At 34.4% G+C, this 11,946-nt stretch overlaps 1 protein-coding gene across 1 annotated transcript in view; it reads right to left on the bottom strand.

The window, feature by feature from the left end:
* Positions 1-5,352: 5,352 nt before the first annotated feature.
* Positions 5,353-11,946, bottom strand: part of LOC110027766 (DEAD-box ATP-dependent RNA helicase 27) — a 29,504-nt gene continuing 22,910 nt past the window's right edge. Inside the window, exons 12-13 of the mRNA XM_020729314.1 lie at positions 6,293-6,418; positions 5,353-5,955 (exon numbers count right to left, since the gene is read on the bottom strand). Of these exons, the coding sequence (XP_020584973.1) occupies positions 5,794-5,955; positions 6,293-6,418 (288 nt within the window). The 3' untranslated portion in view covers positions 5,353-5,793. The remainder of the gene's footprint in view (positions 5,956-6,292; positions 6,419-11,946) is intronic.

Genomic DNA, 11,946 nt, shown 5'->3' with positions numbered 1-11,946 from the left:
AAACATCAAAAATATCCTTCTTTAAAGTGCAATATCATCAAAAACAGTGTAAAATAGGTATGAAAATCTCAACATATTTTCCTTTGGTCAAAATCCCCCAAACTTAACTATTACTTGTCCTCAAGTAATTTTAGTACTACATAAAAGTTATGATCTATTGTAGTAAAGTTTAATTCAGAAATACTATAAGTTTGATTTAAGTAAATACCATAGTGAGATTTTCAGAAAAAATTCAAGTAATTAAATTAACTATGTACGTACAAGATCATCTAGTCATCAAGTTTAAGAGTTCTAGTTTTCTATTCATTTCAAGAATGACTATATGTTGTAATATTAAGTCACTTAGAATATTAAATGATAGGAACTTCATGAGAACACTACTGCTAAAAGATCTAATCCATAAATATAAGTTCAGGGATGTATTTAGGTTTTCCCTTTAGGTAGGTCCAGTAAAGCTAATTTTTGATTAGACATCTCCTCAAGCTTCTCTTCACTTTTGTATTTTTTTTCTTTATTTTCTTTTCTCTTTTTCATTTGGATTGTTTTCAATCCTATATATTTTTCTCTTTTTCAAGCTTCTCTTCACTTTTGAGAATTTAGATTAATATTTGTTACATTATGTTCTTTTTCATTGTCGATAAAATCGGATCGTGCTTTTAATTTTTTTTTGTGTTACAATTTTGAGTCGGTAATTCCGATGCTAACCCTTCAATTGTTCCACGCACTTTGATACAAACCGACGCTAAAATGAAACAAATATACATCTGAAAATTGTCAACGCAAAAGTGATGTTAAGTTTCCGATGTTGATTCCGACGCAAACAATCAGTGTCGACCGATTTCGACGCTAATTGCATTGCCTACCTCGCTTTTAATATCAATGCCTTAGATGACGAAAATCCGACGCTAAACTCTGTTAAAGTCAGATTTTTCACATTTTAGCATTGAATTTTCTACATTTTAGCATCGGATTTTCTGACACTAAATGACATAAATCCTGTAGTGTTATGTTTGAAGCAATAAAATAAAATCAACAATAATAATATAGTATTAAGCAGGAATAACAAATATATTATAGTATCTATATATATCCCCAATATTTTATCATTTTAAGTCTCTCTAAAACAAAATTTTACTATAGCCATATAAAGATCATACCATAGTTCTAAGCCATGTAATGATGCACATGCATATGATGTAAGGCTAATTCCCTATTACATCATTATACAAACTAATGAGTTTAAAATAATGATTTACAGAAAAAAAATAAACATTTTATTTAAAACGGACACGTGTTTGAATCTCTAAATTAACAATAAAAATATTTAAATATTTTCATTAATAAGTTAAATTTAAAATGATTTTTAAGGGTTACAACCGCATGAAAAATAAGTAGCATAAATATTCATAAATTTCAAAAATTCTTCGGAGAAATATTTTTTATATTGCTTAATGATAATGTTTTAAAGCCTTATAATTTCTTATAAACATTTATGCGAGTATGTTTATATTTTTTAATGTTGAAATATATGAAATTTATATGTATGCCAAAAAGTGGAAGATTTCATTACAAATAATGACATATTAATCTCCTGATTAATTTTGTATTTTAATTATTTATTTAGCTGCTATAATAGACTTAATAGATCTTAAACTATTAAAATAATTATATAAATATTATTAATCCAGCAAAATATATTTTTTTAGTAATATTTAAAAAAATTAGTTTCATAATTTTAAAGTTTAAATTTTTTTTAGACATAAAAATTCTCTTAGGAATTAATAAAATCCCAAAATTAATTAAATAGTCAATTGTTTAGGCACAAATCAAACCATTCAAAGAGAATCAAATGGCAGAAAACCATGTTCTCATCGTCAATTATTGGAGCAGCATACTGCCTTCTCTAATCAGTGATCTACAAATGTGCATGATGCAAGATAAGATGTACATATAGATTTAACTTAAATCCTGTCAAACACAAAAAATGGGTTAGATAGACTTGGCGCTGCATTAAATCCAGTTTTATGCCAAACATGTTAAATGGATTTAAATGAATTTAATGTTAACTGAACCGAACACTAATCTGAATTTAATAGCATCTAGGTTTTATTAAAACTGATTTTACTAAATTCTATTTAACTTAAATCCTAGTTGCAGCCAAATACCCCTCTAAGCAGACATACGGCTCACTTATGTTGAGAAAAATCAACATAATTTTGAGTTAAATAAGATTTTAGTAATTATCACCCTAATTTAAAAGTTGGGCACAATCATCAACCCTACCACAATAGACCAGTAAATTCACCTTCTAAATCATAACAATGGACGGGGTATTTTCAAAGATTAGACATTATCATTCCCTTACGACCACTAAAATCTCTCTTTATATCTTGCATTCCCCTCTTTGCTAGTCTCCTTCTCTCTCTCTCTCTCTCTCTCTATCTCTGACTCTCTCTCTCTCTCACACACATATTCTCACAATGACTTTCACAACTCTCATGATGTGGGAGAGGTTTGTGGGAGATGAGCGTGTTGAGTGGTTTTCCTTTTGGCTATACTCTTCAATGAAGTCTTCATAGCTTTTCCTCAAGGTTTTGAGAGACATTTTGCATGTGTGTGGGTAACAATGTTGAATTATATAGATTGTTATATTTCATATATAACCCAAGCTTCTTTTATGTAGTCAAGTTTGCATGCATGGTGTTGTAATTATTAGCTGAAGATTAATTTGATTATCATAAAATGAGATGGTACCTTGATCTTTGTTGGTAAAACTTAGTTGCAAGTTGGTTTGGTTCAGAAAATTTTAAAACCTGGCCAAGTAGATTGATTCTTAAAAATGGAGACATTTACATGCATACCACTTAATTTTTATGTAGTTACATATCTAACAGCAAAACTTTACTTTTTACATTAATATAACACCGATGAATTGTTTCTGTCTGTTATGTCTCACTAGCCCTTCTGCTTGTCTATCATGATAAACTCATGCACCAGCAATGAATGAAATATATGATCTGGTAACAATGCAGAAGCAGCTGTTACGATACTTTATGTTAGATATGTGAATACATGGTAATTGAGCGGTATGTAAGTAAATCTACAAAAGCTTGCAGAAATCACTATCTTACCTCTATTGTGAATGAATCGAACATCAATCTTTCTCATTTGCAGCATGTAGGTTTGAAATGATGCAACTAGTGCTAGTGTCTTGTTACCGGTTCAAAGCATTGCTCCCAATGTTGCAGAAATACCACTCAATTCTTCTGGAAGATTTAGACACAGAGATACTACCACTCAATTTTTTGCTTGTTCAGATTTGTTACCGGTTCAAAGCATTGCTCCCAATGTTGCATAAATACCACTCAATTTTTTGCTTGTCTCAGAAATCTTTCTGATAAGGTGGTATGCATCTAAGACTAAAAGTTTAGATGTTAGACATGTGAATCTCTCAATATTCAGCTGATATATTTTTCAACCATGTTGACATTTGGGTTCAAATCAATATCAAAAAATACCAAAATATGAACAAGCAAAACAAGGTTGTGTTATCTATTATTTAATATTTTATTTATTTATGTATTAAACAATTGATCTGCCAAGTTATTTCTTCAATTGCATTATGTGTGCTGGAAAAATCTAGTTAGTCATGAATGTCAGATGTCTGAATAAAGGGCAGCGACATGATTAAGCTTGGAAAGTAGTTGCAGGGACATGGTGGTGATGGGAGCTTGAATGGAACCTTGGCATCCGCGGTAGACAAGTTTGTGATGGTAGAGGGAGAATTCAAGGATTACATCAACAGCTCATGCTTGTTTGGAGCACTGGGAAGATTCTTCTCATGATTTTTGAAGTGCAAAATTGTCCAATCTATTTGTAAATGATTTACAAATGACCTTAACAGGAGTACGTTGCATTGATTTCTGAAAGATCATTTACAATACCCGTACAATAATGCTATAACACCTTACGCACTTTGTATTTTTTGAAAGGCCGCTGCTATTTTGAATTTGCTTTGTTGTTTTAGAGATTGGTATGGAGAGCTTGGTGGAGAAAGATGAGATGTTTGGTGAAGATGAAGAAGATGAAGATGGTCGGGTCAGTGGTTGCAGCTCTGAAGCCTTCTCCACTTAAGAAGCTGGAAGCATCAGTAAAAGAGGCTGTGAGCGATTCTTGGAGCATGAAAGTTCATCGGGCTGTCCATTGCTTAACACCTCCGTTTCAGATCCAATAACTGAATGCGTTCAATTTGAAAAGATGAAGCCAAAAGTTTCAGGTACTCTATCTAAAAGTGTAATGCACCTTTAGATTGCCCATATCATGATCTGATTATGAATATGAAGTTTTATATGCATACATATCAAGCTTCATATAAAAGTTAAGGTGTTAGAGAAGTAAATGCATAGAATCAAACGGGAATCCCTAGCAAAGAAAGACCAAAGAGAAATTGCGAGAGCTCCGTGCGAGCTCAGTGTTTCCCTTACCCTAAAGACAGCTCGGTGGGAGGAGAGAATGTTGCATCTGGACTCAAGACGTAAATTTGCATCCGGAGTCCAGTAAAAATTGCCACCTGGTTATGAGCAATTTTTTACTGTAATACACTGGTTACGAGCAATTTTTAAAAGATATGGGTCTACTTGTCACGTGGCAAGTTTTCACTGGACTCCAAATACAATAATTTTTTGGTATGAGAGGGCTTTCTAATGATCGGTGTGGCCTCATATGAGAAATCGTGAAAGTGGTAGGTGGGAGAGCATTGTGCGGCCTCAGGTGAGATTATAAAAATACAAAAATATTAAAATAATCTCAAGCCGCCCATCAAAATTTTCAATGTATCGTCAAATTTTGATTTATGGTTCATTTCTCCGTGTTAAAAAAGTCTTTGCTTGGCCATAAAATTTTACTCAAGCTTGAGTGAGAAAAAGAAAAAAGCCAACAACAAAAAAAATCTAGTCAATACATCTAATAGAAAACTAATAAACACAACCACTGAATCAATATAGAATCGTCAACTCATAACCATTGAAATCATCTATCATAAAACATGATGCGATCAACTAATTCCATTAGCTATTAACTCAAGAGAATCAAGAGAATTGGTAATACTAAAATTCTACTTGATTTAAGCAGCATTAATATCTTTATACAGGACCATAAGAGCATATACAGGACCATTTTTATATCTAAATATTAGAAGATCCAGATTAAACATATACTCAAATTTTGGTTTGCCAAACCAAAAATCAGATTCTTCAAAATTATATACAAATCGCAAACTAATTCAAGCCGCAAAATTCAATATAGAAAAATGATTACACATATAGCCAATAAAAGATAAAATCATTAGCCAAGAGAGAAGTTTACAAGTGGTTATGAATAAGGTGATGGAATCAAAGAACTAAGACTTCACTAGGCGTAACAAATACATGAGGCTATCATCAATAGAAGATGAGTTTGCATACAAATGACTATTCTTCAAGCCAGCACTCAACCAAAAACCTCATCGTCCTCATCATCTACTATAAATTTCCTAGATCATAAAAAGGTTTACAGAACAATACAGAATTACAATCTTCAAAATTGTACTGCATTTATAAATTAATTCAAACTTTCATGTTAAACTCTTAACGTTCAAATGACACTAATTACTCAGTGACTGATATCAATTTCAGCCGAAGGTCATAAAACACCAAAAAAATGAGCACTGTAAGAAAACTTTTACAATTTAGCAATATCCAGCTGCACTTTTTCTTCTCTTTAAATGTTCAGAACGCTTGATTAACTGGAAACTTGTTAAATCCTCGTAAACTGCCTCTTATCAGCTCCTACATTCCTATATGGAATGGTAAAATTGCCATTAACTCGTCGCATCTTCTTCCTAAACTTGGATGCACTACTCTCCAAATTCAGATTTATTTTTGGGGGTGACCTGAAGCAGAATGATGCAGCGACGTCCTGTGAAACAAAGCAAATTTCCAATCAATCATATGCAGGCTTAAAAAACTTTTTGATTTTTTGAATAAAAAACTATATAATAGCACTCGTATTTATGAAACAAAAGCAGGAAGAAGTATATAATAGTATCATGCAGTAAACTCCAAGCACGAAACAGTAACCTTATTTCATTAAGAAACACATTTGAAAAATTTATTGACACAGCAAATAAAATCCAGGGAATGTCAAACAACCAAGTACTCAGAATAGAGAACTAGCAAGCTTCACTGTAAATTTTTCTGGAGAACCATTGAAAAAGAAACCTGATGTAGTTATATAAGCAGTTATCTTCAAGTACCTGAAGATTGAGATGGTGAACATTGAATATTAGCTTCATGGAGTGTGAATTGTATGCTAATATGTAGGACCTATATGCCTCTTTAGCTGACTGAAGCAAATAGTAGTTCTCCCCAACTAATTTCTCCTGCCGAATATTCAAAACAGTAAATTCCATATAAAATAATGTAAATCACAATAGAAATAAGTAATGTTGTGGAGTCTGAAACACCCACAGCTGTCGCAGAAGCACCCAGGTGCGGTGCATCAGCACTTGCAGCACACCCGTGCCTGCAGAGCATGGGCGCGACATGCCCGGTTCGGGTGTTTGCAGCACCCCCGCACCCAATTTTAGGCGCCTAGGCGCCCAACTCCCAATCACTCGACATGCCCACACGTCATTTCAATTCGGTTTAAAACCTCGCTTTCAAGCCACAAAAGTAATTCTCTCGCTTCATCAAAAAGGCTTCCGTAAAGTGAAAAAGGGTCACAATTCGGTTTAAAACCTCGCTTTCAAGCCACGAAAGTAACTCTCTCGCTTCTTCAAAAAGGCTTCCGTAAAGTGAAAAAGGATCGGAGAGAAGAACTTCAACGTGAGTTTCTTTTGTGAGATTGAAAGAAAGAATTTAGGGCGAAGTCTTGTAAGTTCATTCGATTGTAGAGAGGAGATCTAAATGAGTGTTTCGTAAATTTCATGGCAAAAATTTCTTGGTGGTGTAGAGAGGAGATCTAAATGAGTGTTTCGTAAATTTCTTAATTTCATGGAAAAAATTTCTTGGTGGTATGGCTCTGTGACTTTTTCCTATTCTCAGACTTTTCCACATTAAATCTTGATGGCTCTCTTTTTTGGAATTGTTTTGTTTATTGTATTGTTCGATTTTTATTATTTCAAATTTCTCAAATCACTGCGTCTATATTCTGCAGTGTAGTTTCGATTTCTAATTCGTCAAAGTATTATTTCAAATTTCTCAAATCACTGCGTCTATATTTTGCAGTGTAGTTTCGATTTCTAATTCATCGAAGCCTTCGTAGAAGCACAAGGATTTCCATCCCACAAGTGGTATCAAAGAGGAAAGGTCGCAAGGATTTCCATCCCACAAGTGGTATCAAAGAGGAGTTTAATTTGAGTGGGAGCAAAGGTCAACAAAATAAGATACAAAGTGGACAAGTTCAATGGATTGTATCAGAAAAAAACTACATTTGCCACTACAATGAATCACCAAAAAGCCTAACTCTATGGCTATGGAGCAATGGAAAGTACTGGATCGAACAACCTTAGGTTTGATCCGGTTCACTTTCTTCATTTGTTGCGTTCAATATGGTAAATGAGAAAATCACGGTGTATCACATGACAACACTGACAAAGATAAACAAAAAATCTTTTGCCTCAAATAATATTTTTCTAATGAAGTTATTAAACATCAAGATGGTAGAAGGCAGCTCATTGGCAGCACATTTGAACAATTTCAATACTGTAACAAGCCAAGTGCGTTTAGTAGGGGTCAAGTTTGATGATGAGGCAAGAACACTGGTGATGCTGATTTCATTATCACACAGTTGTGATAGTTTGGTCATGGCGGTGATTGACTCTTCTGGAAATACAAAGTTAAACTTCGATGACATCATAGGGTTGATGCTGAATGAAGAAGTTTGCAGAAAAACAATGAATGGTGAATTTTTAGGTTCTGCGTAGAAAACGAAAACAGAGGAAAGTTTTAAACAGGAATACAGACAGAGACAAATTCAAGTCTACACGAGACAAATCTATGTCAAGTAGACGAAATGGCAAAAAAGAATGAACTTGTAGAAAGAAATGACATTTCAAAAAAAACTATAAAGCTCCAAGGAAAGCTGATAGTCGAGAAAAGGAAAGAAATCTCTCTACAGATATTTCCATTAAAAAAATCCAAAATGACTCCATTGTGTTATCCTTAGTAAGCATTGAATCTTGGATAATAGATTACCCTCTTTTCACACATGCCCCAATAAAGTGGCATTCAAAATTTACACTCAAGAGTGATCCAAGAGAGATTTAACTGGGAGCAAGCAATATAAAGAGTGATGTGAATATCAAATTGTCAAGTATAACTATCTGGAAGCTTACTAAAGTTAGACATGTTTCAAGTCTGAAGATAAATCTTATCTTTATGAGACAGCTAGTAAAGTTAGGGTTCGTGACTACTTTCACATGTGATTCGTGGAAGGTGACTAGGGGCAATGATGATGGCTCGAGGCATGGTTATGGCTCGAGGCAATATTGAAGACTCTAACCTGATCAATGAAATGACGGATTTCATTATGACAGATTTCATTAATGTGATTTGAACTAGGGTGGATGCGGGTATGCGGAACCATAGGCTTAGTCATATGAGCGATAAATGTATCAAATCATTACTTTCAAAGAATAAGCTTCAAAGTTCGAATCAGTAGATCTGGATTTCTATGAAGATTGTAAAGTTCGAATCAGTAGATCTGGATTTCTATGAAGACTGTATATATGACAAACAAAAAATTTTTTTTTTTTCTAAATGTAAGTCAATGGTTAGATTAGAGAAACTAGAGTTAATGAATACTGATGTATGAGTTTCTACTCCAATTCAGTTCATTGAAGATTCTCACAACTTTTGTCACGTTTATTTACGATCTCACAAGAACAGTATTGGTTGATTTCTTAAAGCAAATATATGGTGTATTTGAAATATTTAAGAAGTTGAAGATTATGATAGAAAATGGGGCATGCTTGCAGCTGAAGTTTCTCAAATCAGATAATGAGGACGAGTATCATGATCAAAAGTTCAAAAATTTGTGTTGTAAAGGAGGTCAAGCATGATTTCACTATCACAAAGACACCGCGATAGAATGTTGTGGCTGAGCGCATGAATAGAACAATTACGGAGCATGCTAGAAGCATAAGACTGCATGCATGCTTGCCAAAATATTTTTAGGCTGAAGCAGTAAAAACCGCCATTTATTTGATTAAAAGTGATCCATCGCTGCCTTTAGAGGAAGACTTACATGAAGAAACCTAAAGTGATAATGAGGTAAATCTATCTCATTTAAAAGTATTTGGTTGTTCTACATTTGTGCATGTCAATGCAAGATTTAGGAGTAAGCTCAACTCAAAACTTGTAAAGTGCACTTTCAATGAATATAACTCAAATGAGTTTGGGTATAAGTTTTGGGACTACAAGAATCAGAAATTCATTAAGAGCATGGGTGTCAATTTCAATGAAATGGAGATGTACAAGAACATGATCAGAACACAGGATAACCCGTCAGTTACTTTTGAAAAGTCCAAATATGTTGAGCTAGATGACATTGGTGATCAGAATAAAGGAGAAAGAAAAAGTGTTAAACCAAATAGAACACTAGAAGTTCCTCGGTCACCTGCTACTAAAGTCAGAAGTCCAGCAAAGTGATATAACCGGTTTTGTTATACAATTTTTTGCTAACTGACGTGGTGAACCAGGCTTTGAGAAGGTCACTCAAATTAAGGATTCAAGGAAGTGGGAGTTTGTTATGAAAGATGAAATGCGGTCATTAAAATCAAATCGAACATGGGCTTTGACGGTATCACCAAATGACAAAATTATTACACAAGTGAGTCTACAAGCTGAAAGAGGAGTAAGATAGTAACAGGTGTTATAAGACAAGACTTGTTGTGAAGAGATTCTAGCACAAGCAAGAAGTGAACTATACAGATTTTCTCCGTTGGTGAAGATGATAACTGTCAGGGTTGTGCTAAGTCTGGTAGCAAAGAAAAATCTACATCTGGAGCAGATGAACAACTTTCTTATATGGAGATCTGGATAAGAAAATATACATCGTACATCCGCAGGGTTACAAGGTTACAGGGAAAGAAGGTCTGATATATAGGTTGAAAAATCCTTCATGGCTTAAAGCAGACTCTCAGGCAGTGGTAAAGAAGGTTTGACATGTTCATGTCAAACAGTGGGTACATGAAATGTCAGACAAACCACTGTTGTTTAAACACTTTGATAGTTGTCATAAGATGACGTGTTGATGACAGGAAAAAAATATAGGGAAAATCAAGAATTTAATATGAGCAGTTATCAAATGAGTTTGAAATGAAGAATTTAGATAAAACAAAAAATATTCTCGTGTTGAGAATCAACAGGGATATGAGTGCAAATACACTGAAGTTATCTCAGACAAATTATGTTGAGACAATCCTATAGAAGTTCAACATTAGCAACTCACGGTCAGTTTGCACCCCCTTAGGTATACTTCAAGTTATTGAAAGAGTTATTGTCTAACTCTGAAGCAGAACAAACACAAATCAAAACTCTGTATGCTTCAGAAGTTGGAAGTTTAATGTATGTTATGATTTATATTATACAAAATATTGCATATGTAGTGAGAGTGGTCAGAAGATACATGAGCAATTCATGCAGACATCATTGGGAGGTGAAGTAGATTCTCAGCTATTTCAGGGGAACAATCAACAGAGCATTTTGCTATTAAAGTGTAGGGATTAATCTATAGAGATTTGTAGATTCAGATCTGACGGGAGATGTGAATGATAGAAGTACAATTCGACATTTTTGCACTTTGGGGAACACAACAGTAAGTTGGGTTTTCAAGTTGCAAAAAATTATTGCACTTTCAACTACGGGAGCCGAATATATTGCTATCGTTAAGGCTAGCAAAGAGTTGATTAGGCTGCAGGGCTTTATGGCAGAATTGGACAAGAAATAAGGGATTGAAAAGTTTCATAGTAACAGTATGAATGCAATTCATCTTGCTAAATAAACTCATTTTCATGTTAGGACAAGCATATTCGGCTGAAGTATCACTTTATATGCTCTCCTATAAGAGGGGTATTTGTTCTTGGAGAAAATACACAACTCAAAATCCTACAGATATATTGACAAAAGTAGTGACTATCGCGGTTGGAGCTACATTTGGCTTTAGTTGGAGTCCATGAAGGTTGAGACCGGGTGTGAGCCACACCACGGTACGTGATTATGAAGATGGTATAGATGGAGGTGCAGATTTACTGGACAAGTGTGTTGGGTAATATTAATCTGTGGGAGATTGTTATGTTGTGGAGTCTAAAAAACCCACAGTCGAAGCATCCATGCCCTCAGGACATTGGCGCGACGTGCTCTCGCCCATAGGGGGCATGCCGGCACCGCATGTTTGTGGCACCACTGCGCTCAATTTCAAGAGCCTAGGCGCCCAGTTGCAGAGCATTAGACATACTCGCGCCTGAATGATTCCTCAGTTTAGTTCAGTTTAAAGCCTCGCATTCGAGCCACGGAAGTAATTCTCTCTCGCATGCGTTTTTTTGATAAGGCTTCTGTGAAGTGAATAAGGATCAAAGAGAAGAATTTAAGCTTGTGTTTCTCTTGTGGGATCGAGAGGAAGGGTTTGAAGAGAAGTCTTGTAAATTCCCTCGATTTTAGAGATGAGATTTGAGTGATTATTTTGTAGTTGTCCTAATTTCATAATGAAAATTTTTTGGCGGTGTGGCTCCGTGGTTTTTTTCTGTTCTTGAGTTATGTTTTCTTTTCTGGAATTTTTTTACATGTGCTTCTGCTCGATTTTCATTATTTCAGATTTCTCGAATCAGTGTGATCCTATTTTATAGTGCGGTTTCGATTTATAATTGATCGATGCCCTTGTAGAAGAGAAGGATAAAAATTTCCATCA

The sequence above is a fragment of the Phalaenopsis equestris genome, unplaced genomic scaffold, assembly GCF_001263595.1.
Source record: "Phalaenopsis equestris unplaced genomic scaffold, ASM126359v1 Scaffold000443, whole genome shotgun sequence".
In the NCBI taxonomy this organism is placed as follows: domain Eukaryota; kingdom Viridiplantae; phylum Streptophyta; class Magnoliopsida; order Asparagales; family Orchidaceae; genus Phalaenopsis; species Phalaenopsis equestris.
This window is presented reverse-complemented; position numbering and strand designations above follow the sequence as displayed.